This window comes from Corvus kubaryi, unplaced genomic scaffold (assembly GCF_017639235.1).
Source record: "Corvus kubaryi isolate FWS band 111438036 unplaced genomic scaffold, C.kubaryi_AGA036_p1.0 split1-37296, whole genome shotgun sequence".
In the NCBI taxonomy this organism is placed as follows: domain Eukaryota; kingdom Metazoa; phylum Chordata; class Aves; order Passeriformes; family Corvidae; genus Corvus; species Corvus kubaryi.
In genome coordinates, this window is record NW_024582075.1 from 16,978,357 (window position 1) to 16,993,490 (window position 15,134).

Sequence of the window (15,134 nt, forward strand, 5' to 3'; positions counted from 1 at the left end):
TCCTGCAATGCTGCTCCATGAAAAGCTATGCGGGTCAATAGCAATGATTCTATTTTTCATATTATTAGATCTTTAATGGAATTGTTATTAGTAATAGCTTTCATATTCTGCAAAATTAAATGCCACATCATGAAACAGGCCACCACACAGGTTCATGGATACATTTGTTAAATAAATGAGTCCTTAACTGAAATAGCAGTAAGCCAGTTTAGATTGTGCACATGAACCAGGCTTTTCTGAGCACTTTTGGAAATCTAATAATGCTTGGCCATCAGGAAGTAAAATGCAGCTTACTGAAGCTAAGTCTGCTCCTGCTTGCTGCTGTATTTTGTCTTCCAGATATCCAAAAACACTGAAGTAACATGCAAATGTTTTTAACCGAAGGAAAAAGATGTTATTACATATATAGTGCTTAACTACATTTTTTTGTGTTACAATAGGAAGGATTTCCACTTATCTAGCTCCCATAAGCTAAATGTGTTCTATTTTCACTTCTTCCTGTGTGTTCTTCCTGTGCAACGAGTGGAAAATAATTGAGCTGAAACCACTCATGGCACTGGAGGATAAACATGTGGGCCTGTCTCCCTGTATTCATAAAAGTGAAGCCACAAGACTAAGATTATACTAAAAGCTTAATTTCTAAAATTAGATTATACAAGTTCTGCTTTGTATTTCAGAGAAGTATAAAGTAGAGCTTGTTTAGTGAAGACAGGTCTTTTCTCCTTACCTGTTAGTCACCACATGCCCTGCTTTTCCAAGGAAGTAGCAAAATTTTATGCTTCCCATCAACCACTCAGGGATTCAAGCACTGTCATTTTAGAAGTTAGGGTTCAGCTACAGAATTTATGTTTGTCCCCTCATTTAGTTATTCTACTCATCTGACATACAGCATTTCCAACAGTAACTTGCCCTTTCTCCGGCTGGGAAAAGAGAAATGTAACTGTTCCTGCTGTCCAGTGGAGTTTGATAAAGACCTTAACTACAGTTCCATAACCCTAAGCATGCACTGTTAACAGCACTGCCTTGCAAGGCTTTTAAGGACTAACAAGAGGAGACTTCTTCACTTTTACTTTAATATGCACACAACTTCTCCAGTCTCAAACAGGAAGTAGAAAGAGAAAAGGTCATCTTGTCTGGAAGGGGAATTATTTATGTGGTAATATGATTTTACATTTGTGTGCTGAGTCAGCACTTTGTCTACAAATGGCCCTGATATTTCAAAAACCCCTCTGTAGATAATTAAAATTCAGCCATCACCTTCAATGACACCCAGACTCAAAAAGCATGTTGGGAAGCAGGAGGAGATATTCAAGTTCACATAGCAACCTCAAAGAATCAAATGGCAAGAATCAGTATAAGAATACACAAACTTTGCAATGAATTGGGGAAATCACTGTGTAGTAACTATTTTGCTTAACTGGGGTTGACCAACCCCATTATGATTCTGAGACACATTTCTCTATTCTACTACATAGGAGAGCTTTCGGAGAATATTAAACACAATCTTACATTAGCTAGATTGAATATTGCCAGCAGTGAAACCCTGGCATTCATGAATGAGGACTGTGTCCACATCCTTAGAACTGCACAATAAACTTATTTATTTTCGACTGAAAAATAAAACCTGAGTCCAATGAGATTCCAGTTCTCTGCCATCTCTTCTTCGTGGGAGCCATTAGGGGACATGGCTGTAGGCTGTCTTCTACACACAAATCTTAAATACTGTTTTTCTCAGAAATTTCCAAGTAGACCTTATACTACTTAGTGACAGGTCAAGGTGATGCCTTAGGTTTTAACTTTTATATTTTTCAAATTCTGTACTGCTTAGTGTGTAACTCTGAATTTTCTTGTATCCTGTTAACTTCTGCTGTCTCATGCCAGGTAGACAAAGCCTCTCTGGGCCTGCTCTCCAAGGACACCCAGACCATCCTAGGCCCAAAAAGTATAAACCAAAGAGCCTCTAAACGGGGGCAAGTGGAGGGGAATTACATCATTACACTGAAGCTTTAATTGGAGAATTAACCCTGATATGCAAATGAACCAAACCTATAAAAGTGTGAAGAACTCGTGACCTGTCGTCCATCTTGGGGTCCATCTTGGCAGTAGCCTCTGGCTCTCCAGGGGCTACCTTTGAAGGCCTTTCAAATAAATACCTACCTTATTCCCTTATTCTTGTCTAGTCTCTGTTTCTAGGAGGCCTCTTAAGGCATCAAAGGAAAGTAGGAAAAAACACAGCAAGAGCTAAACGTATTTTATTAAAAAAATACAAATGTGAATACCATTGTAATAAATAATTTTCACCTGTGTATGATCCCACCCCCCCCAAAAAAAGCTGTGCACTTAGCCAAATATAACATAACAATAACTTGCGAAATGGGATCCAGGAACAGGGTTCTTCAACATTTCTAAGTAATCACATGTGCATGTATTTCACATCCTAGAAGTAAGTAGATTTTCCTTTTTCCATTCCGAAGACAAACCAAATGGCCATCTAAAACAAGGGCTGCTCTTCCTAAGTGTCCGAAGAATTTTATTATCCCCAAATTGTAAATCAGAAGACTAATGAACAGTAACCAAGTAGTGTCAGCTATATAATGAGGAAATTAAATGCCCAAAATGCTTTTCAAAGAAAAATATCAAAAAGTTCAGTATTATTTAATTTCCAAAGCATAGTTGCCAAGAGTTTTAAGTCATCTTTTTTAGGCTTAGCTGTGAGCATCTGGTATTTTAAGGACTGAAAATGCCCTATATGTGTGGCATCTTGTCTTGTTGCACCATCACCTTTTATGAGGATCAAAGTAATGAAAAAATTCTTCAACAGATGGAAAACCAATTTTCTGCAGGAAATGAAGAGCTCAGGTGGAGAAGGAACAAAAAAAAGGTTCAGAAGATGACTATCAAGAACTAACTATGAAATTAATGATGGTCATATACATAAAATGCTTTACCTGAGAGATACTTTCAATTAAATGTGTCTTTGAAAGACATATTTGCCTAAATTTAAGAAGGTAGAAACTTGGATATTTAAATAAATACCTCAATATCTAGTCACATATACAGAAGCCTGAATTCAATAATTTTTTTATGCTATAATTACTTTAACTTCATTACATTTTTTTCCTTAAGATTACCATCAGACAATGAATACAAAAAATTAATACCCCCTTTAACAGACAGAACATTTGAGCTGTAAGATCTTCACAACTGAGGAAAAAAGTCTTCCCCTCGTCTCTCTAGGTCTTCTCAATTTGCATATCTGTAACAGGAAGAATTATATGAAAAAATTGTCCAATTACAAGATGATGAAGGCACAGAACACTTCATAGCTTTGGGCCATTTTCCTAGAGTTTGGAGGTACCAAAAAATTTCCTTTATTGTCAAAATTAAAGATCTAAAATGAAATTGATTAAAAGATCAAACAGTAAAAGAAGATGATAATGGGAGGAAATAAAGGGGTAGATCAAACATACTGGTGGGAACTGCTCTTTAGCAAATACAGTGAGATTGCTGTTGCTTAGGTCCCCCTTTCTTTTAAGAACTTTTAAAATTCTTTCAAGTACATTTAGTGCTATATCTGTCAGTATTCCTAGTAGCATATCCCCAGGCCCAAACTCTTTGGCTTGGAGGTCTCTAACTGCAGGACCAGCAGGCTTACTTGTAAGTTTACTGTAGTAAAATGTAGCAGGGGTTTGGGATGCAATTAATGCAAATACATTATAAGTCAGCAAGAATGTGAAAGAAAAACCTCGATAATTTCACCCTCCTGTTGCACACCACAGGATGTTTCATAGATTTCAGATATGTGATAATATATTTTCTTCCTTTGCTGAGACAAAATTGCATGGCCTGAGACCTGCTCAAGCAGCTGTGGTGGGTTCCTGTCTCCTCCCTCACTGCCATCACCACCCTTACAGATGTGTATGAACAACTCTTTCTATAGCAGAAGTGTGAGCAGAAAAAAGAGACTAATTTGGGTTCTTATCACATTTTCCTTTGTATATATTTTCTTTCTATTTTAAAAACCAGATTCATTTTTATGTAACAAACAGTACACAGTGAGTTATGATGGTGAGTTTGTAAGACACAGAATGGGAAGCTGTATTTCTCTTGAAGGCTCTGTCTGTTGAAATGAAGCGAAATAAACCAGCCTTGAATCAATGCTCCAATGACCAGGGATAATATATGCTGTGTGCAGTTTGCTACTAATTTTTCTTTGTGATTTATACTTACATTTCAACTCTCTGTCTTCGAAAGAAGCATCTCTGCAGTCATGTGTATCCTTATCTTTTGACAGGTCTGTAAGCAAAGGACATATATAGACGCAGCAGTGAGTATAGTTTAAACATTTCCTATAGAGATAAATCTGTGTTTAAAACTGCCATCTCAGGCCACGCAGGAACTAGAGTGACTTGAATACAGAGAGAGATGAGATTAACACCAAATGCTGTGTCTGAGTTTTTCTTAGGAAAAATGCCAGTGGCCTATATGAACTAATTTTCACACAGCAATTTAATTTGTGGTGGTCTCCAAATAAAAACTTACAACAAATCAAAAATAAATCAACCCATAACCACCCTGGGAGGCAGCAAAAGGATTTTAATCTCTTCTCTCCTGCTGTAAATAGTAGCTATCTTATCTTTTTTTGTCATTTCCTTCAACACCACCTGTCATGGTGGTATTGGCCTTCCACTGAGGTTTGCTCACAGTAAGTACCATCAATATCGCAACACAGAAGCCAGAAACTTCCCTGTGTTTCTCTCAACAGGGCCAATCTCTCTGTCATGAATATTGTGACCAAGACCCACAGATGCATGCTATAATACTGGAGAAAACACAGAAACACGCCAATGCAGTTCACATTGCAGCACAGTCTGCACATCAGGGTGTGATGCCATTCTGAGGCATTACGTTCCAGGGAGCCTGTCCCATCATGTCGCAGACTTTCCAAAACACTGCATAGTGCTTGGTCCTTTTCTTGTGCATATCAGGAGCGTATCAGTTCCTGAAACAAGTACGCTTTTCTTTCACATTTTCCTTTCAAAAGGATGACGCAGTCATGGAAAGCCACTCTTTAATTGTAATTTAGAGTTGTTATGTAAGTGAAAAGTAGAAGGCAAAATCAAAATTGAATTTAAATCTCCATTTGGTTGTCACCATTACAAAGTTAATTCTCACGCAATTATTTCCACAAGAATCACACTCTGCTAGATTTATGTCATATGTACGTACTTGCTATTGATGAACTTGCCACAGGTGTTCTGTTGCCCCTATTTGCTCTAGCTGAAAGAAAACAAAAGAGAAAAAAAATTTAAAAGAACCCCATAATACTTCCTTTAGACTTAATGAGGAACTTAAACACACAGGTGGGAGGGGCACACTTAGCATAGTGTAATCATTTGTTCTCAAAACATTAAATTTCTTCAAAGACTTTAAAATAAATTCTTCAGTGCTCCCAGTTTGTTGGTTGCCTTTCCAACTTCCTTTTCTTGTTCCTAAGCCAGAAGTCCATTGATACTGTACACCAACATCACTGGAAGATACTTGTTCAAATGGTTTCCCACCCGAAGTTTGAACATATCAAACAACAAGGAACAAAAAGCGGATCATCTTCTCAGTGCTTTTTTAGGGGAAAAATGCCCACATTCTGAGGAGATTCTGTTTTGAAAGAATCAGTTGTCCAGTAACCTGGGACAGCTTAGGGTTTAAGACAAAAACCTGTTGGCACTACTTTAGCTTTTGAATCAACTTGCAGTTTATCACACACACACTCACACATGTATGTGTGTATATATATATAGCTATGAAACCTAATCATGGTAATAATGTACATCATGACATGTATATACATTATCACATACACAGACAATAAATATTAGTCAGGCAACCTAGGAATCTTCTGACCTTCGCTGAAATCCCCAGTGGGAATCTTTTGAGCGGTCAAGGATTTTGCTGTCACTTCTTCCACTTCCATGTTCTGCTCCCATTCCTGTCGTGTTCTTAGGGCAAGTATATTCTTACACTTGCAGGGTTATCTGCAGGCCTTTTGCAGCCTGTTAGCAGCACCTGCAAGCCTGTTAAGTCATGAATACTTCTCCCAGGACATGTTTCCATAGCCCCCCCACAACTAACCAACAAAGGAAAAAGAAATTAACAGTACTTCTTTCAGTTTAAGTAACAAGTTTCAAACCTTTTTTTTTCTTTGAGTGCTAACTATATTCTTTCATACTCAGATACACTAAAAATTATTTCTTCAAGTTTTTTCTTTTGTTAGCTAGCAAGTGAAAACAAATTATTGCCAATGCTTTAACTTTTCAACATACTGTGATGCTGAAAATGTCCAATGTAAATTAGTGAAGTGAACTGAAAAAGCTCAAAACTTAGTAAGGAAATCAATGAAGTGGTATGAAGCCTGAGTGGGAATATTCTCTTAGAAACACAGGTGCTCACAGTCCAGTGAAATTTTTCAGAGAATGCAGAAAAAAACTCGCTAAAAAACCTCTAGTATCCTGTCTGCTGCTGGCGTTCTGATCCCCAGTCAAAAGGGATGACAGAGAACAAGAATCTCCAATTTCCAGTAGGTGAATAAACTGTGCTTTGATGTTAGAATAGGTTAGACAATAATCTTACTGCTCTACATCCTTATCTATAAGAAAGATTAACAGACATGCATGGGTAAGTGATTTGTGTGGAGCTGATAACCTGTTTCAATCTGTCAACCTGCTAGTATTTACCTAAGTCCAGCAGAGAAAGAAATAAACGATACGGTAAAAAATTGTCTCATTTCACTCAGCAAGGATGAATTAACAGAGCAGATTGATAATAACTGCGATACCCTAAAATAAATAATTTGCATACCTTTTCTTATGCAGAACATAAATAGTAGCCCTGATCCAACAAAAGCAGTAGCAATGAGAGCAGCTCCAACAAAGCGTCTGCTCTTAGTCTGGAGAATGCCATCGGCTGAATCTTCAAGAAAAAGAAGTGGGGGATAAGACATTACATAATTGTGTAAGATCTTCCCTTTGGCTTTCGTTGTCACTGTATTATTTTTGCTAAGAGCAGTTAAGACATTATAACAGCATTATAGATTGTGTCTAAGGTCAGGTGCTAATGGTGCACTTTAACATTTCGTTCAAATAAAGCGGTGGGGTGACGGGGGGGAGACAGGGCAGGGAAGATAGAGCATATTAATACTTGTCTTTGTTCCCTGCATTCCATATGATAGTGCCTTTGATCTTACCACAATTCTGCCTGTCAAAGTGTTACATTTAGCTTAGTTTCCCATCAGGACTACAGGAAAAAGCTAATTGAGAAAGAGAAGAGAGTCCCTCTCATCTGGTAAAGCTCTGATTGCAAAGGGTAAGCGGTCTCCTTGAATCTCAGATTTTTTTTGGTTAAAATCAAATTTGCCCACTGAAAGAACAACTCGGCTTTCTCACTCTAACCTGCCTGTTTCAAACCCTTGTCAGGCCCAAAAAGTGTGCCTGCACAGGTGTTTTCAAAACTAGGTGGTGAACAGGACCAGGGAAATGACCCAACAAAGTTAACAGTCTGACAAAGAGAAATACTGTTTTTGAGTTGGATCGGGTCTCCAGTCTGGTTGAAAACTTATCAGGCTACAATGTAGAAAAGAATAATCAAAAGCAAAAGCAGCAGAGGAGCTTCCCGGTAGAAAGGTCTAATGAGGAATTGTATTAGTCTTGTCCATTTATGAATTTTCCTTCAATCCAGACTTTATGAGGAAAAAAAATCTGTGTACAATAGGTTAAATTTAAATATGCTCAAAGCAAAGGCTGTAGTGGCAAGAAAAGACCATATTATTCAAGTTTATTTGACAATAATCATCAACTAAATAGAATATTCTTGGAAGATGTATTTAATTTATACAGTAGAGTTTAATTCCCAGTTGCTGAGCTGCATGTCTTCCAAATAATGGAACTTTTTAAACATTTAGACCCAATTTTCACATATCTGCAGGTCACACAAAATTCCTGTCTTGAAATTCTGACCATACATGCATGATGAACATGTTAGTATGGTAAAAGTGTACATTAATAACGAAACTTAATGACACAGGTATTTCTTTCTAGCCTTTTCAAAATTAGATAGGAAAGAGAAACAAATTATGGCTGATTCATCTGGGAGAAGATTACATTAGCACCTTGGAGTGTATTACCATAAATGAAATTTAGAAGTGTTACCTGCTATGTGTAAAATGCCAGTTGTATTTTCTTGCAGCTCTTTATTCCAGAATATACAGTAAAAAACTTCATCAATTCCACTTTTGATTGTAAGGGTACTTGTCACACGGTACAACTGGTCACTTCCAGTTTCATATCTTGTGTTTGCCTTATCGGTCAAATCATCATAGTCTCTGTTTTGCCATATCACTTTAGCTTCTGGGTATCCTTCTGACTGACACGTCAGCTTCCATTCGTTGTGTCCTGTGCTCCCCACTCCTTGGTTTATAATTCTGTAAGGAGCTAAACAATTGGGAAAAAAACCATTACCAGTAGAAAACTAGAAGAACAGCATGTATTAAATGCAAGACATGTTTTCTTTTTCCCCAGCCCCCCGGGTCAAGTTTCAACTTAGATTTTGACAGGAAAAGTAAATAACACAATTGTAACTGGAGGTACAGGATTTATTACAATTTTGATGTGGTTTAGAAAGCTCACTAGGCGTTATGGTCTTTGTACTGTCTACATGATTTTGCAACCCCATTTCTCACATGTCATTGGACAGAACACGGATTCAGCCTAAACAGAAGTGCCAAGTTATACAGCTGTGCAAGCGCCATTGGACAGCTCCTGTCTCTGCTGAGGTTTCTTTAACTGCTAATCCAGACATGTCAGGGTCTCTCCTGAAATCTTTTAAGAGTATCAGAGAGTATTGAACCTCTGGTAGTAGCACACTCACCCTTTACTTTTAGATGAATTGTCTTGTAGTCAGCTCCCTCATAGGCAATAACACAGCGGTAAACCCCTGCATCTCTGAGCTTCACATCAGTGATCTGAAGGAGAGACTGTCCCAAGTTCAGATTCTCTTTCAACAATTTTATTCTTCCCCTAAAGTCACTGTGCTGATTTTTGAAGTGTTCCTCTCCTTTGACAAGTTCATAAACCTGCTTCAACTCATCTTTCTTTTCCCAGCTGACACTTAAATCTCTAAATTTTAATTTCCCATTCACTGGAAATGTGCATTCCATGGTCACATTGCTCCCATGCTCCACAGTGTAGAGTGACTGAGGAGCTTCAACAGTGAATAAAGCTGAAAAACAAAATTTGGAAGAAAACTTAGTTTTTCAATAATACACCTAATCTTTGAAGTCATGTCTTACCATATCCATAGGAGATTTTAAGGACCAAAGTATTTGCTCTGTTCTGAAAAGTTAAACATTTTGGTATGTGCTTGTCCAAGCGTGTGACAAAACACGAGACCTCTGCTGTGTGCACAAACAATGGGCACTTATACCTGCAGACACCTGCTTTATGCACACACACAGTGTGATGCTGTACTAATAACAGTGAACTGTGTATGCACAGCCCCTCAGCCGTTGCTTTGAGAACACTGCCATGGTAACAGGCAAGTGTTAGTTCCTCCGATGCGAATGTTCTGTTTATATAAATGCCAGTTGGTTTTGCACACAATGGTAGAAAATGCACAACAATTCCCAGGTTTTATAGAGCCAAAAAAACCTTTTGTGTAATGCAAACGGTACCTTGTTTGAAATGGTGTCTCTGCTGGAACAGACAGGGATTTTAACCTGGCCCCATATCAAAGCACAGGCATCTAGTTTGATTTAAATCCATGCTTTGAGCTTTTTATTTAAAACATTAAGGAAAAAACCTCAAATGCTAGCAGCTGAAGGAAGACTGGGGAAATTAACATTTCTGTGCTTTTACATGGAAAGAAAACATACTAAAACAGTTCTACTGCTTTTTATGACTTGGCTTCTTACCATTTAGGAAATGCCAGTAGAATAAAAATATATACAAAACCAAAGGTCTTCCCATGGTGTATATAGAACCTAAAATGATAAAATAATAGACAAATATAAATACATTCTTATTTTCTGACTTGCACTGTAAAATACACTTTATAGTCAGTCCACACAAAGAACTGGACAGAAGACACTGAATTCCACCCTAATCAAAAACAGGACAAAACTGCACCCAGTAGATAATCAGGCAGAAATCTTCCTGCATGGGTGGGTCCAGGAAAAACCTCTTACTTAATTTGCTTTAAACATCTGTTCTTGATAAGGGCTAAATAGATGCTTTATCATTATCTGTTGATTAGTAAATAATGACTCACAAATACACAATTGTTCCCCTAACTGTAGCAGGGAATGTTGCTCTTAGTAGGAGAATGAAAGAATTCTCTATATTCAGTCACTGGAGAAAATAGAACGTGGTTCTTCCCCACCTGTTAACTTTACCACGCTGGGAGTACACCCTGCTTTTTTACCCTGGTCCCACAGTACTTATCACAAGGTTCACGAAGTTACACACATTGTGAAAGCAATCCATGCAGTAGTTCATCTGTAACAAGTATTTACACAATAACGACTATTTACCAACTATTTACTCAATAGTGCCTTTGTAAAATAGTGACAAAGCCAGTCAATCTACAAGCAGAATCTATTGTCTTGAATTTCTGCTGCTTTACCTCTGAATACACAAGTAACGTCACTTTTCTGTCAGAAGTTTTTCCCCTCTTTACTGACATAGGTTTTATACTCCTACACAGTTTAACATTTTAAAATGCTTATTAATATCAACTCATACATTTAATCTTCGCACACCCACTGCTTTTGGTAAGTCAGTATTTTAGGTCAGAACAATACTAATATCCACTAGTGCCATCATTTTTCAACTTACTGTTAAGAAAAATACAAACACCGCAACGGATATCTTTCATTAACACAGAAAATGGTAGATTTTTTTCTAAATAAAGTCCCAATTTTGGATACCCAAACATCCCCAAAAATAAGGAGGGACTGCCTTTAACTGTTTTCTAGTGAGAGTTTCAGAATTTGTATAAGAAATTAAACAACTGTAATATCCATGGCATTTCCTAACTGATGAAATTCTATCGAGTGCCATTCTTCACCATTTTTCTTTAATCCTTCTTTCTCTGATTGCCAACTTCAGTATGATAGTAAAAAACCAATATTGTCCTGAATTCATAAGGCACATGTACCTTTACAGTGTTGTGCCTTAAGGGAACTAGACTTTTCACAGAATTTGATTCAAGCTACTGCTTTTCCTCAAATTGCTGCTGCCTGAGACCAACAGCTGATTTGCAGAAGTCAATGTATATGGAGCTGAGAAAGGAAGGCAACCTACTACATTGTTAACAATCTAAGCACATTCTGAAAACAAGTGCAGGAAAAATACAAAGAAGATTCTCAGGGTGCAAGACCTGATTCATTGATAAATCCTAGGCTTCATAAAGTGGTTAGGTACCAAATTTATTCCTAAGCCATGTCCTTGAAAGCACGAGAAAATTGCAGCCTAATCCTGTGGGTCTCCAAGAGCTTCTCTGAACATGTATGAATTAGAATGCCTCCATCATTATTCCCCTGCTTGAGTAACAAGCACTCCAGATCACCAACTAAGCTCCAAAGTAAAGCTTCTCAAACAAGGTAGAGATATACCAATCTCACAAGTGTGCCATGATCACACTTACTCTGGAAACAAGCCTGCCATTGAGACTGATGGGTATTGCTTTGCACTCCCCATGTCAGAATGACCAGAGCTGCAGAACACTCAGACTCAAATACTTTCTAGTTTGTTTTTTTTTTTAATAGAGGTGTAGACTGCTCAGAGCAAAGTAGACTGCCTGAAATAGTACACTACTTGGAACAAACAGTATTTGCACTACAGTCAGGATACTGAAACATACCCATACTCATGCCTGAAACCCCTGTCCACCTTTTTGAAGGAAATCTGAATGTCGGCATGATCACCAGGAGAGGTGTTCTGATTAACTCCTGGAAGACAGATGACAACAGGTTAGCTTTTATAGTTCTAAGACCCATGTTTATGTCCTGCAATTGCTGAAATTTATTAGCGTGTTTTCTCCCACTGTGGAGGGAAAACAAACTTTACAATACACAAAAGAAGTATGACTATTACTTACAGATTTCCTCAAGCCTGAGAAAGTCTGCTGCTGTATTCAATTTTTCACTTTCAGAGAGATAAAAATGTAGGTCCAGGTCAACTCCAGATGTGCATGAAAAAAGAAAACCACTGCAACAACCATTATAGAACCTTCTCCTGTTTCACCCTGAGCAGAAGGATCCTCTGGATCAGTTTGAGACCTTGATGTCAATCAAAGTCCTTTACTAAAGCTATCTGGTTGCTGTTTTTCTTACAGAACCTACCACAACGCCCCTTCTGTCCTCCTGCCAGCTTCCAACAGCCGTGGCAAATATTTTTTTAAAAGCAAAATATATTCACTGTGCAAAATGCTCCTCACTACTGCTGCTGCATATTTGCCCCACTATCAAATGAAGAAGACAGGAAAAACAGAACTATTTGTTGAAAGACTTCATGTGACAACTTAAATGTTGATGTAACTACACCTACTTCTTCAGGAAACTTCCCCATTATTGGAAAGTTCCCCAGTAGGGAAAATTCTCTATTGCTAATAGTGGTTCACTGTAACTAAAGACATAAATGTTGCAAAAATTAGAACATAAAGTGCCACGGGCATTTTAAGAAACAGGTAATCCAATCAAAGCTGTGTGTGAGCACCAGTCCTTGGAACACCAGTTGCAACTGGTTGTCCATCTACACAAATTCAGGGTCCCGAGATTATTAATCTCAAGCAGGGCCAAACAGCACTAGACAACTAACTAGAACTTTCTGCACTACTTTCTCATGTCCATAAAGGTCATAGGAATAGGAATAATGTAGGAATAATGGGAAAAGCACTTCCTACCCTCCTCTGGTAAAGACAGATATTCACTTCCCAAGATTTGGCCACAATGAAGGCCCCTTGCCTTGCTACTGAGTAGTGAAAGAAGAGTTCTTAATCCTATACTCTCAGTTAGCAAAAAATAGAGAGCACTGCCTTTTTCATTTTCTTGACTTTAGAAGTCATTTAAGAATACAGAACCCCCCTCGTCACTTCCCCCCCAAAGATTAGAAGCAAAAGGATGTACTCACATTAACTTGCAGACTGTAGTGGGAGAACCAGGTCAACAGCACAAAACACAACTTTAAACATATGTTTCAGTGTAAATCCATTCACTTAAATTGTTTTCGCATACCTCAGAAAAGGGTTGAAATTCTCAGAAGAGTTAAATACTGTGAAATGACCACTTAAAATTTTCAGTGTTTTCTTCTTTCCACTTGACAGCCCACTCATAGTATCTGTCATGGAATAAAAAACACGTAATATACAAAACTGGTTAAGGGTAATGTTTTTACTTGATGTGTGAGATGAATGTGGAAACCACGGTATATAAAATAGTCAAGTGTAACATTCAGGTTGTTAACAACCTGAAACTACCTTAGGAGGTTGAGGGGGTGGATATCCGCAGCAGGTGAGATAGATGAATGTCAATTTCCACTGGTTTATTTGCTGCTCTTAAAAATAGGCTAAATGATATTGTCTCAGTAAAGAAACCAAAAAAAAAAAAAAAAAAAAAAAGTGCAACAGAAAGAAACTGAAACACATTTATAAAGTATGTGAGATAAAGTACGCCCCTGATGTAGTAACCTTTCAATGTCAGGAAATTAATTTCCACTTTTTCATCGCTTGCCTCGAGGTCACAGGGTTGCATTTTCCATGTAAATGTTTAGCAGCAAATAAAAGACCAGGACAGGTAGGGGTTTTTTTGGTTGAGTTTCTCCTCGTTCTTATTGTTTAATTTTTTTGTATATACACACATATTCCTATATTTATACACACACACACATCTACATGCACAGAAACACATTTTACTGCACAGTTCTACACTACGATGGTGGGGTTTCAGGGGTTTTTTTCACCTGTTTCGCAACAAATTTCCCAGACACCTGTCTCAGTCCTGCCTGCCACCGAGCATTCCCAAGGAAAGCAAACGGCTTCAGGGACAACGCGCCCGGGCAGGCTGGGGCGGGCGCGGGGTCGCTTCAGGGCAGGATGAGGTGGGTGCAGCCCCGGGATGGGGCTCCCGCTCCAGCAGCCCCGCGCTCCGCAGAGCTGCGCGTCGGCTCTCCCTGCCTGGCGGCTCCTCCTACCTGGCGGCTCCTCCCTACCTGGCGGCTCCTCCTACCTGGCGGCTCCTTCCTGGCCACCGGAGCTCTGCGAAGGCCCACCTCGGCCCGGCCCCGGCCCCGGCCCGCCCCGGCCCCCCCGCTGAGGGTTGGCCGGCCGTGGCAATGCCGGGAACTGCTCCCGGCCGCGGCGCTTCGCAGAAACCCGTCCCGAAACCCCCCCGCGCCGTGCTCCTAAGCCTCACGTTTCCCAACGCTTCAGCCGCGGCGAAACAGGGAACTCTCCGGGAAACTTGTCTATTCCTGAGAGCCGAGAGCTCTAGAAAACAAAACCAAAAGCAGCATCAGTACCTCCCCCACCCCACCCTGCTTCCCTTGCCCTTTCCTTATCCTTTCTTTTTAAACGTGGCGAGATCACTTTATTCACTTGCCAAACGGATGGCTTACATGACTGATACATACTGAGGAGGAGGATGACTGGTGCCAAAGGACTGCAAATTATGACACAGTATCCAGGATATCCGTAAATTCCAGGAGTTACGTCCTGCTTTGCCAGAGACAAAGAAGCAATATATTTAAATAGTTCTGTTCCCTGCCACTTAAAGATCCTTCCTAGAGATCAACCTCCAATTTAATAACCTGATAATACAATCTGGAAATACAGTGTGGTATATAGTATCTTTGCTGTGATAACATTTCTTATGTTATGAAACATAACCCTAGCAAGATCTCTGCCATAAGTTTTCTCCAAGAGAGCGACCCTGAAATAAGAATATTACTCAGGACATTACCAAAGAACCAAGCAGCCGTTGTGAGAACAGTTTACTAGTGGGTATATTTACAGGGTGATACATAAATCAAATACAAAATTGTGACTCATGGTGGCATACAGGTTGCAGAGATGTGTACTGAAGGAGGAGA

At 39.0% G+C, this 15,134-nt stretch overlaps 1 protein-coding gene across 17 annotated transcripts; it reads right to left on the bottom strand.

Annotated features, from left to right (window-relative positions):
• Positions 1–3,096: 3,096 nt before the first annotated feature.
• LOC121657378 (programmed cell death 1 ligand 1-like) lies at positions 3,097–14,694 on the bottom strand. 17 transcript variants are annotated; one of them, XM_042013033.1, is made up of 11 exons: positions 14,676–14,694; positions 14,459–14,532; positions 13,283–13,385; positions 12,148–12,257; positions 9,962–10,030; positions 8,920–9,270; positions 8,202–8,483; positions 6,856–6,966; positions 5,230–5,280; positions 4,231–4,296; positions 3,097–3,256 (listed from the first exon to the last, which is right to left on the bottom strand). In XM_042013033.1, the coding sequence occupies exons 3-11, from the start codon at positions 13,378–13,380 to the stop codon at positions 3,234–3,236; spliced, it is 1,161 nt and encodes a 386-aa protein (XP_041868967.1). In that variant the 5' UTR covers positions 13,381–13,385; positions 14,459–14,532; positions 14,676–14,694; the 3' UTR covers positions 3,097–3,233. The 17 variants fall into 17 exon arrangements, 16 of the variants coding, with proteins under 16 accessions (XP_041868967.1, XP_041868965.1, XP_041868972.1 ...); XM_042013031.1 differs by lacking the exons at positions 14,459–14,532; positions 14,676–14,694 and adding exons at positions 14,007–14,237; positions 14,273–14,443; XM_042013038.1 differs by lacking the exons at positions 12,148–12,257; positions 14,676–14,694 and adding an exon at positions 11,911–11,998 and having other exon boundaries at positions 14,459–14,602.
• Between the last annotated feature and the right edge of the window lie 440 nt (positions 14,695–15,134).